We start from the raw sequence: 17,335 nt of genomic DNA on the forward strand, positions 1-17,335 counted from the left end.
CACAGCCATATTTTAAATAACGTGTACACCATGCCCTGGCATGTCAGGTTCCCACTGTGCTCTGTGGACACACTTCCTTGTGCTGTAGGTGAGACCAGTTCAAAGTCTTCTCGAAATGTGCCTACGTGCAACCCTCACAAACCACTAAGCATCTGGCTTGGGGGACCATGCCTGATTACAGCATCCTCTCAGAGGTAAGCACAGGGTACATCACTAACTGCCACTAAAGAATTAAACACAGGAAGGTAGGAGGATTATCTCCGTGCTGCTTATTGCACTCCTAAACTGAAGCACGCCACCACTGTGATAAAAGTAATTAGAGTCCACGTGAATAGTTAAAACAAGTCATGCATTACTTAAGCTTGGACTTGCTGCAAACTTTCAGTGAGTGCTCTGGTTCTGTTCAGGAAGTTTTACTGGCTGCCCAAAGACAAGGTTAACCAAGACTTGTCACCCTCACACATATTTCTGTAAGCTGTTTGGCACACAGCCAGACCACTGGCACAGAAAAGTCTGATTTACACCCATTGTGCTGCTGTTGAGGGGAGGTTAAATGGAGAGCTGGTTTACAGAATGTTGTAATTTGGATTGTTTAGTCTTTATTGATCTAAATATCTCGGTATGGTCAAAGGGCTGATTTATCTAGGCACAAGATAGGCAAGATCAAGGTCTCAAAGCCAATTGAAAAATGACTTTAGTAGTACAAGTTTCATTGTGAAATATTTATCTTAAATAGCTCATGTATTATAATGACTTCATATTTTGATCAAAACTTGTGTATGTTTCCTCTTTCTGGTCTCTGGTATGTTCTGGAAAACTTTCTAAGACTCTCAGTTTATGTGCATTGTTACAACTAAAACTACTACTAATCTAAATTCAGGTTTAAAGAATCTTTTTATTTTCAAAAGAAGATATAAAGAAGTAAAGCAGAAATTTCAGTCCTATTTTTGTCTATGTTGACCAATTATAAAGCTGGACAATAATTTCGGGTTTTTTTCCAATTAAAAATACTTTTTACAATAAAATAATTATAAAAATTGACCACTTGAACAAATTTAAAATCAGCTCTCATCCTGTAAACTTTTTTTTTTTGCTTGTTCTGGTCCTTTTAAAATAAAACCAGATTTATTTATACTTCTCAGACAAGAGAAATAGGTTTTATTGACCACAAGTCCATTTCTTCTCTTATAAAACACTTTTGTTTCCACTGAAGTTTTTTTCCCTGGAGTTCATCAGAATTTTCAGAAGACTCCATAACCCTAATACAGATTTCAGTATTAATATATCTTCAAAGATAAGTATTCTTGCTGATGCCTGAAAACCTGTCTAATGCAGTTTTACACTTTTTTGGATGTCTTTTAGTTGTTAAGAAAGACAATCTGGCTGCATTATAAGTTTGAGGCTTTATTCTTCGTCCTTGTCGTCCCCGGATAAAAGGTGGAAAAAGGCGTGCAATGTTTACAATAACATACTTTTATCACACTTAGCGCATTGATTTCTAAGGTACAGAAAAGAAGGTGCACAGGATCTACTTTTTATACTGTTACACACATTTTTTAAATTTACACACTCCTTTCAAACCTTTTAATAACACACTATTATTGTTAAATATATACCAGTATATATTCTACAAGTGGTGTTAGCTTAAAACAGTTTTCTCTATCTTATTTTTATCTTTAAGTGCAGGTACTCATCACAGGTATTCCTCCACAGGAATTAGCAGCTTCTTTTCTCTCCTTCCCAGGCTGCCCAAGGTCTTTTAGTGGATTCCTGCATTATCTCAGAGGCCTCTGGCTGAGCTGCTGTTTCATGGCCTCTAATTGGAACATCTGTTTGGTTCCCTACATATTCTCTCCTTCCCTTAAACCCTCTTACACAGACCTGTCAGCATAAAAAAGAGTCAATGAAACAAGATTAGTGACACATTATTTATATAGCCTAGAAGTGTCCCACCTTTAAGATGCTCTTTATTCACTGTTTGGTAGCATGTTCAAAATTATAAAATGAATGGGCTTTAATGACACTTATAAGTAACGATCTAACTGTGCATTTACCTTTCTTGCAGATAATGTAAAACAGTTTGTGAAATGTAACTTGGCTTCTTCTCTAATGATGTTTTCAGCATGAGACTCATTTGTTCATGTTGTATGTGCAAGACAGTACAAATCTAGAAGAACAAAAATCAAGGTTTAAGTCAGAAAAGGGGTTGAAAAACGACAGCAGATGGAACCTGGCTTCATTTCATGGTAAAAAAAATCTGTTAATGCTACAGCTTGTTCATCTGGATTCATCATTGCTTTGTTGGCTGACAAGCTGGAGGAATTTCTTATTTGTGGCAATGTTGCTTACTCTTGCTTTAAAAGCCTAAGATTGAAAACAATGCAACTACTAAGAATAGGGGTGGAAAAAGTTCTAATCGTAAGCCAACAAAAGCCTGTTAAATTAGCTTCATCTGAATTAATTAATCTTTCTGCACTAGGGTGAAGTCAAGCTCTTTGTCCATTCCATTTCATCTTCTCTTGGATGATGTTTCCAGGTATGAGATTAAATAGTTCTGCTGCAGTGTAGAAATTGGTCTGAAATGGAAAGTCGTAGTTATAGGGTAAGCAATATAAACAAATCTGCAACATAACTAAAAAATTGTCCCCGGTTCTGCATTAGGATTAAGTGATGCCTATAGCTAGGTAGCTCGTGGGTAAATATTAGAGCTGGACATGCAGTTACAACGATGAAAATTTGAAATTTTCACTATACACCATGGTCACATTAGCTTTTTTGGATGCCAGTGCCATGCTGGGAGCTGGTATATGGCTAATCTGCACCATGTCCTTCAGTTTCTCCTCCTCTGAGTTTTTGCTTCTCACATCAGTGGGAATTTAGGCAAACTGCATTTAACTAGACTAAATGCATCCTGTTTATTCATTCACAGCATACTGATTCTGTTCACTGAATTTCAACTTTCCTCCCTATAGTCCATATCTTTTTTATCTTCTGTGAAATGTGCTATTTTTCGTTTTAGTCCTTTCATAAAAATGTGAAATAGTGAAGTGCCATGGCTCTAATTGCTGTCTTCACCTACCTAAAAAGTAGTTGCAGAGGGGCCAGGACCAGGCTTTCCTCAGAGGACCATAGTGAAAGTAGGAGAGACAACAGGCACAGGCTGCAGGACAAGAAAATTCCAAGAGACGGCAACAAGGAAAGTTTCACAGGTCAAAACCTGGAAGGGGCTGGTGGTGATATGTAAATATATGCCTTTCTCTGCCCTGCACTCTGAGGTGGCTTGCAGACGTGCTTCCGGGCAGAAGCTGAGGTTAAACATGCCTTCCAGATAAATTGCCATCTGGTGCTATTATTTATTTCTGCTGACTACAAAAGTAGTCACAGTTAAAAAGTGGGCATCTGGAGTTTAGAGGATTGAAGTTACTTTACCAGGCTTCAGGTCCTTCCCACGCAGGTGGTATTTTTCGGGCTGTATGGCTGAGAATTGCTTCACGCTGCACCATCTCCATCCCGCCAGTGCCCACAGAGGGCACTTGCCGAAAGAGCAGAGCCCCACCTGGGGGCAGGAAAAGTAAGATCAAGCTAATTCCATGCCCACAATTCCTGCGGTGTTGAAATGGAGCCCGGGAACACGCCGAGGAGTTGCCTACGAATGAAAATTTCCCCCACAGCAAATAGAAGAGTTTTTCCTAGGAGCAAGATTGAGGTTTAATGCAACTCCGAATTTCGGGTTCCGAGTGCAGCCTGCCCAGAACTCCTCTGCACCAGCAGTGCCCAGGCAGGTGTTCAGCCAGGTGTTCAGCTCCTACACACCTCCTCTGGGACGTGAACTTCCCCCTCCTGGACCTCAAGGCTGTGACCACCACACATGAGTAGCTCCAAGGCCACCAGCAGCTCCCAGTGATCCCCACGACCCGTTTGGAAACCCGCTGAGAGACTCACAAGCTTATTTGTACCACATAAAACCAGACACTGATGTACGGGGTGTTGGCACCCCGAGGGCTGCAGCAAGGCTCTGTGAGAGAGCTCCGTGCCAGACACTGGTGATTCCACCTGGCTCCAACCCACCCACCGCAGGGCAGGGCCGAGCCCACAGCCGAGGTGGGGGCACCTCGGCAAAATGTGCTTAAGATGGGAGAAAACACTACATGACAGAGTGTGAGGGAAAAACAGCCCTGTGAACATAGAGAGGAGGTGGAAGCAGGGAGGTAGAAGAGTTGGTAACAAAGGAGGGAAGAAGTCTGCGAAGGAGTGGGAGGAAGGGGTTCAAGTCTTTGTTTCTCACCATGCAACTATATTAATTGGTAATGAATTAATTTTCCTCAGATCAAGTCTATTTTGCTTATGGTGGCAATTGGCAAGTGACAGTAAGCATAGGAATACCTGTCAAATGCCTGCTGTAAGTAGTGTTAGGAGCCCTCCAGTCAGTCAATGTCTAGTTTTCCCTGAATTTGGCATCTTGCTTTCTTTTGTTAGTGTTGCTATATGCAGGTGAGGAGACACAAGAAGCATGCAGGAGACCTGCAAAATCCCTGTGAATAACTGATACTTCTTTTGCACCTTTGGGGGTGCTTGGATAGTAGAGTTCCATTGGAATTAATTGCAACCTACCAAAATATAAGCAAACACAATGCAGAATAATCTATAAAGATCCCATACAGTCATCAGAAACCATAACTTGTACTAAAGCCTATATCCTGTACTCAGTATTAAATCAATGAGAATTATCTCAGTGCTTTAACTTAAAATGAACTTGCAATTCCACGGACAGAGAGTGTTTTAAATCAAAACAGGTTGTGTAGGATCACCACCTTTACCCCCACTAAGCATAACTTGCCTGACTATCAGAACGATGCCAATAAATATGTCTTACCTGAGCAAGGGCTGAGAACAAACTCAAGTCCTTCTTGGAAAATACATCAAAACTGCCTGTCTAATGCCTAAGTCTTTGTGATAGTTAAAACAATTCCTGAGGTTATCATGCATTCTTAACTAATTTTGAGCCAGGAATTATTGGGCCAGCAACATTGAAAGACATAGGAGAAACAGCAACAAGTGTCTGTATATTTTACTTGCTTATTACTGTCTTGAAGGCTGGTAACAGAACTGAAGTGCTCTGATGTGTCCTGAAAGCATTATTGAAATCAGTTAACAACCTAAATAATTACTTCTAAAATGCTGTACCAGGACTCAAGGATGCTCAATATGGGCATCTTTTACAAAAGACTTAGATCTAAGCTGATTTTGTCCCTAATTTGCCCAGAATTTGGAACACCACAATTACAGTCTGTAGACCTGTCCCTCCATACAGGGTAGAAACTAAACTGACAAACTGGTTTTGGAATATTAAAAGAAGTGCTACATTCTCAGACAGGGTCAACCCACAACACTGCATCACACCATGTAACCCTGCCATCATAGCATAAGCATAAATGGCTGTAGATATTATAATGGAGAAGTACACACAAGCTCATATATAAACACTTTTAGGTGTCTTCATTTCAATCCAAATGAAGAAGATAAATAAAAAATAACACAGTAGAAGTTCTCATCAACAATTTACTGAAATATCAGGAAATGACCCATCAGTTGGACCAGACCTAGAGCATTACAGGGTATGTCTACCTTAGTGGTCTGGAACAGGAATATGTTTTTAAAATGAATTTCTTAAACTGTGCTTTGGCTCCCATCACAGTGTGATCTTGGAGTGTACTATCTGGATTCTTTCTGGATGAAATTAAACTGAAAAATGTGCTCCAAGAGTGCACAAATGCAGTGTAAATGGCATTCAGTCCACACAACCACTCTTGAGATAGGCTGAAGTTAACCCTGTCCCAAACACATACAGAGCTGATGACAAGGCTTCAATACCAATTGATCTTCTGCTCACATTCATTGCTGCTGTGCCATATCTTTACTAAAAAGGTATGACCATCAGCTATTAGGCTTATCACCATCAAGTACTGGTAGAGTCACTTCTTACAGCTTCTGCATCTTTGCTTGTGGAACTTTTGAACAGCATTATACCACAACTTTCCTCATATTCTGAAAAAAAATTTCACTTAGCAAAGGAATTAAGATCAACTACAGCCAAACTTTCATATTAAACTAATCTGAGACTAAACCAAGGACTAAACTGCAATTGCAACTGACATTAGGAAGGCAGGTGACTGATAAGATACTGTAGATCAGTAAAAACTTTGTATACCTGGCAATGAGGGAAAAGTGTTTGTAGTGCTGAAAACTTCAGTCACACTGAAGCTGAGGAGACTGATGAGCTTTCAAGTGGGCAACTTGTCCATCAAATATCCAATTAGTGTGCTCACTGCATTCCAATATCAAGCAGCATCTTATTTCTCAACCCACAGCTAATGCAGGAATAAAACTGTGCCATTCAGGATTGAGCACAAGTCTTTTTATGTAAGTTATGTCATTAATATAGAACTATAAATAACAGATACAAAACCCCAAGATAACATCCTGCAGAGCAGCTTTTCAAGGCATAAGTGCCATTTATTGAAGTGATTAAAAACACTTTAAATTCCTTTGTCTAGTTGTCTGTGGAAACCACAGACTTGAAAAAAAAAAGAGGAAAAGAAACAACATTTTAAGTTTAGCTGGTTCTAGGCCTTATATAGGAACTATATCAGGTTTGTGTGATGGTTTACTACCTCTCCTTTACATCTCCATTCTTTTGTTTATAAACACAAACAAAATACACCTTTGCATGAGGCATTTGTGTTAACATATAAAATATCGGGAATTTATCTTCCAAGAAAAGTACAAATTATGTTTGCAAGCCCCAACTTTCATTCATGAGACAACAGGACAATGTGACCACATAAAAAGTTTATTTGATTAGAACAGATCCTCTAGATACAGTGGTTAAACAAAAATACCATTTGGTAATAAATTTATTTCCTAAGTCAGTAATAAAATTGCAGCTTAATTATAAAGGCACAAGGCACAGGCAAGGCATGGATGTCCAGTAGAACTGGCAAGAGAAACTCCTCCCAACTCCTCCCTCCTACCTTCTTTAAAAACCGCTTGTTTCATTTGCTGACAGTGATACAAAAAACAATAAAGACATAAATTGGAAGCAATCATCATATAAAAAATCTGATCTGGATCTCAGAAATCCTCAGCAGCAGCAGAACATGCTGAAAGCAGTCAGTCACTAGCTCACATTTCTCTCTTCTTCACTCTTACACACACCATGCTTGCTGCCATTTCACTTGCTTAAAATTAGCAGAAAACATCTCAGGATGAAGGAAGGAAAGAGCAGGCTAGTATTAAAGTGTTATAAGATATACCTGCCTACTGTATTTTGTACGAGAGCACTAGACACTGCCCATAGAAAGGCCTCTTGAACACCCCTTTGCCTTCCTGTGCAGTGTAACTGTCTGTGTGTGGCCTGGCCACTCTCTGACCCCAAGCACAGCTGTGGCTTGGCCCCGCACACTAATTCGCCTTCACATCATAGTACATGCGCAGAACTCTTCTCACAGTCTCCACGTATTTGTCATCAGGAACAGGTTTCCTCTGGCTTCCTGGCTCCAGGAATTTCTTGATTGTAGGGATGCTGCTTATCCTTGCTTTAAATGCCTAGAAGGCAAACAGTAAGTATGTCATATTTAAAGAACAGAAAGTAACACAAGAAAAAAACAATTTTACTGATTTGTGTAACATCCTTTAACAAGTTGTACATGGAGACAAGACCAGGAATACAGTTCTAGCAGAGGATGGATTTTACTCCCCCTCACTTCAAGCCTGTTATTTTCCACAGTAATAAATCAGCCCTCTTGGGATAAAGTGGAAACAGTTATCTGTGATTTCTGATGTGTATATTACTCAAATCAGTTCTTGTGATCCAGAAAATATCTTCTGCTTAAACATATCACAGAACTGGTGAGGAGAGAGAAAAAAGGGAGGGTGCATTTCTTCAGATGTGTACAGGGTTTACTCTAGAAAATAACAGATTCTCTAGATGAAATATATATTACAAGGCTCTTCCTAAAGCAAGACGAATGAGACTACAATGAGAAGGTGACAAATGTTTCATGGAATTATCCACACATAACACATCATTTATCACATTTACAGACGTATGAGCATATTGTTAGTGCAAGGTACCTGTAACTGAGGAAAGCCTGAGAGCACATCTGACTTCTTCTCTTCTACCATTAAAATGGCTTCAAGAAGATGAACATCTGCCCAGCTAAAACTGTTACCAACAAGAAAGTCATGGTCTTTCAAAACCTAGAAATGTCATAGATGAAAATGTTCAGATCTGGACAGCCAGCTGGGGTTCATGTTTCCAAAACTCACAGGCACACCTTTTTTGACCTTACTGTCTCCTCTTCTTTTCACCCTTCTGTCCCATGCAATTACTAGGTGGGGGGGATGTGGGCCTAGTGCCTGCAATCACTTTTCATTCTGCAGCTGTAATCTAGGATCCCAGGGTTTTCCTTACCCGTTTTTCCTTCCTATAGCCTACGTAACCCTGTGTACTGGACTGCAAGGTTAGATACCTTCTTGGTATTCACACCTTTCAAATCTAATAAATCTTGAATTTTTCTGTATGCAGTTACAGCTTCAGTGGAAAAATAGAGAATGTAAGACATGATCAGCCTAAAACACTGGGGCTAAGATTTAACAAGTGGAATCTAGGGCAGAATGCCTCTGACAGCCACTACAGGAGACGTGGCAAAGTGAAAAACTGTCTTCTTTTTAGTCTTTAAAACAGAGAAGCTGCTATTCCCGCCAGATCGTCCTGTCTGTGTGTATTAACTATCAGTGAGAGTATCTCTTGAGTCCCATCTCTCGAAGTATCAAACTTAGAAAAAGTATCAAATTAGAAAAACACCAAGATTCCAGTATGGCTTAATCAGCAGGCTTAAGCAGATTCCAGTATGGCTTGAAGACAGCAGTGATAGCTGTGTATTGCTGTTGAAGCGTTAAATAAAGATGACAATTAGCACTCCTTTTGCAATGTGAGTTACTGAGGTGAGTTGACCCTGGCTGGACACCAGCTGTCCACCAAAGCTGCTCTATTGCTCTCCTCCTCAGCTGGGCATGGGAGAGAAAACATACTGAAAGGTCCCAATTTGTCTCATACTGCTCTGACCACCCCCTCGTCTCACCAGCCTGCAGACAGTATTATGTCCTGCTTTAAAGTACTGAACTGACACTTTTGTTTCTTCTGCCTTTGTTAAAATACCCAGTTTCCCATTGCTATCCCCCCAGAAAAATGTAAGAAAATAACCCTCCTACACACCTTTTCATATACTGGGAAATATCTGCTTGTTGCCTTTTGAACAATAAAAGCACGTTGTTTCTCTTTATCCTCAGCTGATAAGAAAGGGAACATCAAGATGAAGCCCATAAGGTCATCAGTTCCTCCAACATACATATCAATCCTTGAAACCAAAGCATAGAAAATTAGAAGGCACCTCTACAAGAAGAATTTTATTAGATTTGTGTTATGACAGTAAAAATTGAAATTCCCATTCCCCTCATGAAAATTATTTTGCAATTATAAAAAGTATGTTACAGTCCGAGTCTCACTTGTATTTGTAGTGTTGTTGGCCCTTTACTTGCTTCATTGGGCAGGATTAAACAGGATTGTACAGAGGTTAAAAAAGAGTAAATTTGGTGTTACAGATCACTTCAGAATCACCAAAGAAATACACAGCACCATAAGAAGTCATCTACAATTGACTTAATCCTCTGGCTTCAGAGTTTCATCCGAAGTCCAAGTGGTGCCAAACAGATTAACAACAGGGTTGGAAGCCTGAAGCGTACCCGGTTCTGCTTCCAGCTAAATTATCAGTACAGCAGTTCTTCGGACTGTCCCTTTTATCCATTTTTCCAGAGCTACGAGAGCAGTTTTGTACTGTAGACTAGATTTGCATTTAAATGAAGTCCTCACGAATATGGATAAAATATCTGGTAAAATTGTCTGATAAAATCTTTAACCATCCTTTATTGTAAAAGATTTGAGTTCCTGCTGTGTAATAAGGCTAATAATGGTTTTTGTTGTCAAACAACAGCGTCTCAACAAAGCCTCCTTAAGACTGAACAAGCTCTGAGCAATAAGAAGCTATCAGATATTCCTGCCAGGCTTAATGCCTGTCAGCTTCTAGCCTGCATTTATCCAATCTTCCAAAACTGCTCTTATTCACTGCACCAGTACTTAAACCTGGAGGTACTCACAGCAAGTGTTCCTTGAAACAATGATGCTTCTTGTCTCCCTCCACCCCCTGCCATGGCCCACCCAAACCCAAATAAACAAATATATTTCATTTATATTTGCTAATAAGACGGCAGGAACAGGCTCCAACCTAAATCTAAAACTCAATGGAAGAGAATTCTGCTTGAAGGAGGAGGTATATATGGAATGCAACCTACAGGAAATGATGGTTGGTAACAGCACGAAGAAGCTACAAGCTAAGACTGAGGTTCTTGTCTGAATACTTATTCTTTTTTGTTACTTGCCAGAACCTGCTTCAGCCAATTCTTCCAATCATTTGCACCATGTAATAGCAGGTTACTGTAAAGTTGCTGCTTTACTAGCTGACCTTCAGTTTTCCTTCATTTGAAAACCAATAGGAAGTGGACATTTAAAATGCTACATTTTGAGGTAGCCCAATCACATTTTTTTTTCTTCACAGTCGCAACATCAAGACCTGGCTTTAATTTCACATGAAACCAATAGTTTTTTAATAGCTTTTAGCTGTTCTCTCCCCAGCTCCTGAGGACCTAAACAACACACTTTTTTCAGTGCAGTGGAACATCACACGGTCACAGATAATGTGAATGACAGATCTTATTTTGCAGCCAAAAGTTAAAAACTGTTTCTTTCCCAAGTTTTCTGTTTACGAAAGTAGTTCAGCATTTACATAGCCATCACTTCTCAAATATTTGTGTCAGGCTATATTAATCTTTCACTAAATCACAGTAAAACCCTGACTCAAATATTTTTATGTAAAAATGTTAGAAGAAATCAATTGTCTGGCATCTAACTGTGGCCTCTCAGGCTCACTGCAAGTTTTGTGTCACTGAGGCACACAGATGATTCTCTGTGTGTGCAAGTATGCAATTAATTGTAGATAGATCTGAGCTACTGTAATAAATTCAAGAACTGTTACATACAGGGCTCTTTCCTTCAGGTCCTTCCCGTAGAGGTTGTACTTTGCTGCTATGTAGCTGAGGATGGCTCTGGTCTGCACCATCCTCATCCCATCTATCTCCACCATGGGCACTTGCTGAAACAGCAGGGATCCACCTAAAGGGAAGACACACATTACTCAACTGATCTAGTAACTCCATGTCAGATTTCTTGCTGTCTTCAGAAGATCTGAACTTTTATGGTGAGCTTGCTGTGGGTAGTCATTGTATTAAACTGGAGTTCTTCCATGCACACAATAAATTACAGTGGGGCAGACGAATTAGACTGCAGAAACAATTACTGTGGATTAACATCTTTTCTTTAAAAAAATTTAACTGAATTTGCAGTCAGGTCTGGGTACAGCAGCTTTTATACTGAAATTGAATTGCAGTGGAGACAATCATGCTAAATGTATCAGCTGAGTAAAAAGTGTCTGATTCTAAATAATGTAAAAAATTCTGTTCCACTGTTCCATTATTTGAATCCTATTTGACGCAAATGTCAGATTCACAAATTCCTGTCTTATGGTGAGTATTTAAAAGCTAAATCAGGACATTCAATGACATTTTAGGATACATTTTTTAAAGTTAGTCGAGCCCAGGGTAAGTTTGTGGGACCAGGTGGGACAGGTAGACAAATGGAGAACAAAAGAATCCAGAGCTGAGAAACCCTCCATGTTGGAAAGACATTAAATTTTCAATTGCATCTGTCTGCACAGGAAAAAACATTAGCCTCTGCAGCTGCTTACACCTCTCATCTTTACTGTGGGGAAAAGAAAGTCCCACACAGTCTTCAAAGATTTCATACACCTCCTCTAATTAAAGTCTGGTCACACTTTCCTTGAGACTCCATGGGGACTCACCTTGCAGGAGCTTCTCATATTGCTCTCGAGTTTCCAAAAACTCTTCTTCGAACTGACCAAAGGGAGTGAGGAAGGAGAAGTAAGCATCTTTTCACATTTCTAGAAAAGATAAACTTTGAAAGCACCATAAAAGGAAGAGATTATACATTATGGTTCCTTCCATTCCAGATATGGCTCTAAGGGAGAAAATACCAAGGACAGAAGTGCTGGTAAAATCTCTCGTGACTGTCATATTTGATAAATGCTGTTGAAGGCAACCCTAGCAGAAGAACAGGCAACAAGAACTGCAGTGAGGATGGTTTGTTTGGTATTGAAAAGGCAATTCAGTGTGAAACCATCAACAGTACAGTCTAAGCTGTCCTTAAGATGCTCTCTGGAATGTGGAAAAAAAGCTTTGCTGTGGGATATTTAGATTTGGGAGCTAGACAGGAACAAATTCTTAGGAAGTTAAAGCTTTTACAAAATAATGTAATAGTTGTAAGCTCTGCAGGAACTTTAGTACAGAAGCATGTTTAGGACACCTAAAGATGAATTACTCACAAGATGAGAAACAAAAAGATACAGAATTGCCTGTGATCAGAATGATGTAGTTATATTCAATATGGTTGAGGATGGCTGATCCAATCAGTGCTACTTAAAGAGAAACTGAGTTCAAGATTAAGACACCAAAGTTAGACATTTAAATGTACGTGTCTGCATGCTATGGTCAATGCAGAACATGGAGACTACAAAATTATTGATGTTACCAACCCCTAGATGCCTAGCTCAGTCAGCCTCTCTCATAATATCTGTGCCACTTATGTTAATAACTAAGACTTGCTCTATTAGGTAAACCCCAGAAGATTAGGCCTACTAATAAATACACTGCCAGTGTTTAACCATAGCAAGTGTGATCACAGTCTAAAACTCAAAACCCAGGTTTCTGCTGATGAGAAGCTGGGAAAAGAATATCCCAAGATAAAATGTAGTAACTGGTACCCATCAACAGCTTTTTTTTTAATTTGAAAAAGAAACCAACCAAAAATAAAAAGAGAAGAGAGAGGGACTTAAAACATAGGAACAAACAATGCAGGGAAGCAGCCAGCTGTGTCTTCTGTAAGGCCTTTAAACAAAGACTGGTGGTCTTTTTGAAAAACTTGTATTCCTCAGCTCAGTACAGGGGTAACTGTATGCACTGTAACAGCTTACTGTATAAAAGAGGACACTCGAGGCAACTACTAGTCCTTTCTGTCCTCAAACTGAATTATCAGTTTATCACCAAGATAGATAGCAAATGAATAAGTAAACTATATGCCATCAAAAAATATTTTCAAGTGGTGTCTTGCTTCTCTGTTTTACCCAAATATTTTTCTTCCTGCTCTGAGATTTCTAATTTCCCTACACGAGTCAGTTTACTCACTTTGTCCTGTTAAGTTTCATCTAAATGATGCAAGCAAGACACAATTTATTTTGTGCTACAGCTTACTGTGGAGGATGCAGCCAGTGGAGCGAAAAACAAAATAAAAATCTCTGTGTGAGCATCCAACTGAAAACAGAAAGACAAGACAAAAGTACATTCATTGCTGTTTTACTTGGCACAGACAACACTTGTCAGGCCAGGAACACATCTATCAGCTCAGCAGCTCTGGCTAGTAAACAAATGCTTAATTAATGATTATGCATTCTTATGTTAAGCAAGAAAATAGTTTACTGTGTTGCTGCTCAAGCCATGCTTTTGTGTGCCTGAGGTAAGAGTATTTAATTACACTGAATAGCCAATGCTCATTTACTACTGTGTCTTGGGATAGCTTTTCTTTTCTGCTAATAACCTGTGATCTGCCACAAAGGCAAGCTTACTGATATGCAGCTAAGATTTAAAAACACTAAAACAAACCTCGACCCCGGCTGCAGCTAACAACCAACGAATCGACTCCATCTTGCCTCTTCCATTGAAGTAGTAAAGTTTTGGTTTTCCAGACATGACTTCAAACTTCCTGTTACCTAAAAGAGTTATAAAATATAATCAGTTAATAATTATAAGAAAATCTTATGGCAGGTGGAATAATGGTTCACAGGTCACTTATACAACAAAAATTTAAGTTAATTTTTGGCAAAATATTTCAGCAGAGTTTCAGTCTCAAATGATTTGGTTTGACTGCTGCACAGTCAATTCAGACTATTTCACAGACTTTTCATCCTCCTGAAATTCAGGAAAAGTAAGCATCAAGTTGCTAAGTAGGAGATTACTGAAAAAAATTAAAAGCCACCACTAAGAAAATCCTTAAAACTTTTATGAAATATAAGTTTTAGCACTAGAGTTACACAATCACCACTGAAAGCCAAGTCTTGATCAAAGAGGAGAAGGGGCAGCACACAGGTTTTCCAAAACTAGCAGTCCTTGTATCAAAGAATGCTAAAAGTATCTAAACATTAATTCTACACATGCTTAGGGGAGTATGGAACTGTATTTTCAAGCCTCTACCTTTTCTTTCTAGCGGTGGTGATGCAGGGTAAGTACGTGATCCAGAATCAGTAGAAGAATAGCCTGTTTCTTCTGTAATAATCCAGATTAAAATACAGAGATTCAGTGTTGCACTACTGATCCTTCTACAGGTCACATTTCTTTCTATTAATAAACCCTGTTGCTGAGCAAAACTTTACAGATTTTTCAGTTGATCAAATCCACCGTGCTTTGCAAGCAGCATTTTAGTTTCTTTAATGTCTTCATAAATGAGGCTATTAACTGTTATTTTTTTAATAGACTAGTGTTTAGGTCTCAGCAGGAATCAGATTCCACTGTAGAGCCATAAGCCAAGAGAGCAATCAAATGTTATCATACTGGCATTTCATGTGCAGCACTCCATAACAGCAAGTCCTTGCTGCAACTGAGAGCTCTTTTTCCTCTAGCGAGATTTCTTGTCACTTCAATCCACAGTTCAAGCAACACTGGAAAAGAGCTGGCATGCTAACAATAAACTCCAGTTTCCAATTTTCCAAGAGCTCCTTCATAAGCAGAGGGGAAAAAAAGGCTTGAGCATGCAGGAGGTGCATGTGATCTGCTTGTTAGCCAACAGGCAAGAAAAATATGAGACTGCATCACACCATGGGAATTCAAACAAGCCAGGCTATTCGGCCCACGTCTGTTTAGGGGCCTCCAACTGCTCTTAGGTAAGTCACTGGGAACAAAAACATTGCCAAGTAGTATCTATACTCCTAATAAATACAGTGGTTCATGAGAAACCGACAAAAAGATTGAAGTATCAATGTGAACTACGTGAAATAACAGAATTAAACAGGAGCTGCTTGTAATACAGCTAAATTCACGAAAGTAGAAAAAAAGCCAAAAGTGATTTTTAAATTGTAGTTTAAAAAATTAAATAAACAGAAGAGTCACTTTTCTTCAGTGCACCCTCCTGAGACCTCCTCCTAGCACGCCAGCAGGCAGGTCACAGGACATAAGCAAGTCACACATCGGTGAAGGCAAATGGATGGTGAAGGCAGAGGGGGTGCTTGTCATGTAAATACGGGGGAATCAACAAGCTTTGGAAAGAACTGTAGCATTCTGGTCCCTAGGACTGAGCCTGCCCTGCAAAACTGGAAGAGACAGTCCAACTTGTGAACTGAAATCAGATGAAAAGAGCACTCCGGGGATGGGCAAAGCGCTTCTCCCCTTCCCCGGTCTTCTCACTACAGGGAGGGAGGGAAAGCGACAATTTGCAGCCAGGAGCCACAATCGCAGTTAGATTGCTGCCCATTCTCAGCCTTGCTCAACAGCAAAAGGGACTTGGGGAAAAAAGGATCTGAATTTACTCCCTTGTGATTTATGAAGGCCACCTGGGCTAACAAGGGGAACAAGGGAACATAGATAGCAGTGCAAGAAGCAATTAGTCCCACGCTAGCTACGGACCAGAAGGACATCGGTGAAGAGGCCAAGGGAACCAGCTGTTCCTGGCATGTCTAGTGGATTCAAGATTCCAGGGCCCGATTTTCCCTGCCTGCTTTCAGCCCCCGTCAGTTCCACCCCGCACCTCGGAACACCAACCCGGGCACATCCCTGCTCAGGTGAGACAGGCGGCACCTCCGGGCCATCGGCTCCCCCCCACACTGGGGACAAGCTCTGGGCACACACGAGATGAAGAGCGGTCCGTGTTGTTACACGGGGAGCCATCGCGCTCCGTGACCGGGACCCGATCCACGGGTCAGGCACCGAGTGCCAACTCGAGCCGGGCACAGCCCCTTCGCCCCCCGCATCACCGGAGCCAAGCGAGCCAAGGGCCCCGGGGGATCGGGAGAAGAGAACTCCCAGCCCCACATTACTGACACACAGGACCAGAGCAGCCACCACACGCGAACGCAGCCCCGCGACCGCACAAGGAACCCACCTGCCCCCTCCGCAGCCGCCAGCGCCGGCCCCGCCCAGCGCCGCGTCACGGGCACGACACAACCGGGAGCCAATTGGAAGCAAGTAATCTGCATATTTCGCAAAGGCCTCTAGAAAGAACTATAACCCTCAAAAAAATCGCTAACACTTTTTCACTCGTCTGTTTTGGAAGGTTTCGTCAATGCACAGGGCTGATTTCAGGGTTGTGTCAAAGAATTTTCAGCCGCAGTAGCACACCGTGACGTTAAGATGATCCGAAGTATTGAGGTATAAATTTCGCCGTGCTACGTTAGTGTTTCTGGATGTGAGGGCGATCTGGCTGCGACATCTGTCACCCCATTGATCGCCAAGGTTGATTCGGCTGATCTGGCTGGCTAGGCGGGTGTCCCCTTCCTCCCTCAACGCTCCATGTGCGTCCCTCCCGAAGCTGCGCGCTCGGTCGAAGAGGACGACCTCCCCGATAGAGACGGTACCGTTCATCGGTCAAGGGTATACGGTAGCTGCGCTCCCCTGCTAGAACCTCCAAACAAGCTCAAGGTCCATTTGTAGGAGAACGTAGGGTAGTCAAGCTTCCAAGACTGCAGACACATCCAAGTGAGGCGCTGCATGGGGCAGTTTGCCATTGTTTTGTGCCGCCAAACCCCTTTCGAACTCTCAGGAAATTGCTCATAATCCCTACTTTCGCTGCAGTGTGAGCACATTCAGATTTTTTAATTTCCATTCAGCACTTCCCCAACTTCAACTCCTCAATCACCTCTGAATCCATGAGCTCCTCACATTACACACACACCCCAGTTAAAATGAGCATCCTTGCTCTTCTAAATGCACTTTTCACTTAGTTCTTCACCTGTTCAATTGGTTTGCAACACACCTAAAGAGCTTACAAAAGGACTGGACTTGTAAATTATCAACAGCCTTCAGCTTCTACTGCCTTGAAAGCCAA

The 17,335-nt window shown here is 40.9% G+C and overlaps 1 protein-coding gene and 1 long non-coding RNA gene across 3 annotated transcripts; both read right to left on the minus strand.

Moving 5' to 3' along the window:
- Positions 1-1,428: 1,428 nt before the first annotated feature.
- On the minus strand, positions 1,429-3,536 carry LOC108497146. The gene is made up of 3 exons (XR_001874695.1): positions 3,430-3,536; positions 2,055-2,167; positions 1,429-1,881 (listed from the first exon to the last, which is right to left on the minus strand). It is a non-coding gene; the product is annotated as an uncharacterized LOC108497146 (long non-coding RNA).
- Positions 3,537-6,834: 3,298 nt separating this feature from the next.
- Positions 6,835-16,466, minus strand: LOC108497143 (glutathione S-transferase 3). Of its 2 annotated transcripts, XM_017814527.1 has the most exons (8): positions 16,394-16,410; positions 14,494-14,565; positions 13,906-14,012; positions 12,033-12,084; positions 11,155-11,287; positions 9,278-9,419; positions 8,134-8,259; positions 6,835-7,605 (listed from the first exon to the last, which is right to left on the minus strand). In XM_017814527.1, the coding sequence occupies exons 3-8, from the start codon at positions 13,990-13,992 to the stop codon at positions 7,462-7,464; spliced, it is 684 nt and encodes a 227-aa protein (XP_017670016.1). In that variant the 5' UTR covers positions 13,993-14,012; positions 14,494-14,565; positions 16,394-16,410; the 3' UTR covers positions 6,835-7,461. The 2 variants fall into 2 exon arrangements, with proteins under 2 accessions (XP_017670016.1, XP_017670017.1); XM_017814528.1 differs by lacking the exon at positions 14,494-14,565 and having other exon boundaries at positions 16,394-16,466.
- Between the last annotated feature and the right edge of the window lie 869 nt (positions 16,467-17,335).

Source organism: Lepidothrix coronata, unplaced genomic scaffold, assembly GCF_001604755.1.
Source record: "Lepidothrix coronata isolate B3197 unplaced genomic scaffold, Lepidothrix_coronata-1.0 Scaffold45, whole genome shotgun sequence".
NCBI lineage: Eukaryota > Metazoa > Chordata > Aves > Passeriformes > Pipridae > Lepidothrix > Lepidothrix coronata.

Coding starts and splice junctions, on each gene's coding strand:
- LOC108497143 (XM_017814528.1), bottom strand. CDS start 13,992: ATGTCTGGAAAACCAAAACTTTACTACTTCAATGGAAGAGGCAAGATG. Junction 8,260..9,277: donor ATTTCCCAGTATATGAAAAG/GTGTGTAGGAGG, acceptor TGACATTTCTAG/GTTTTGAAAGACCATGACTT. Junction 7,606..8,133: donor CAGGCTTTCCTCAGTTACAG/GTACCTTGCACT, acceptor TTTGCCTTCTAG/GCATTTAAAGCAAGGATAAG.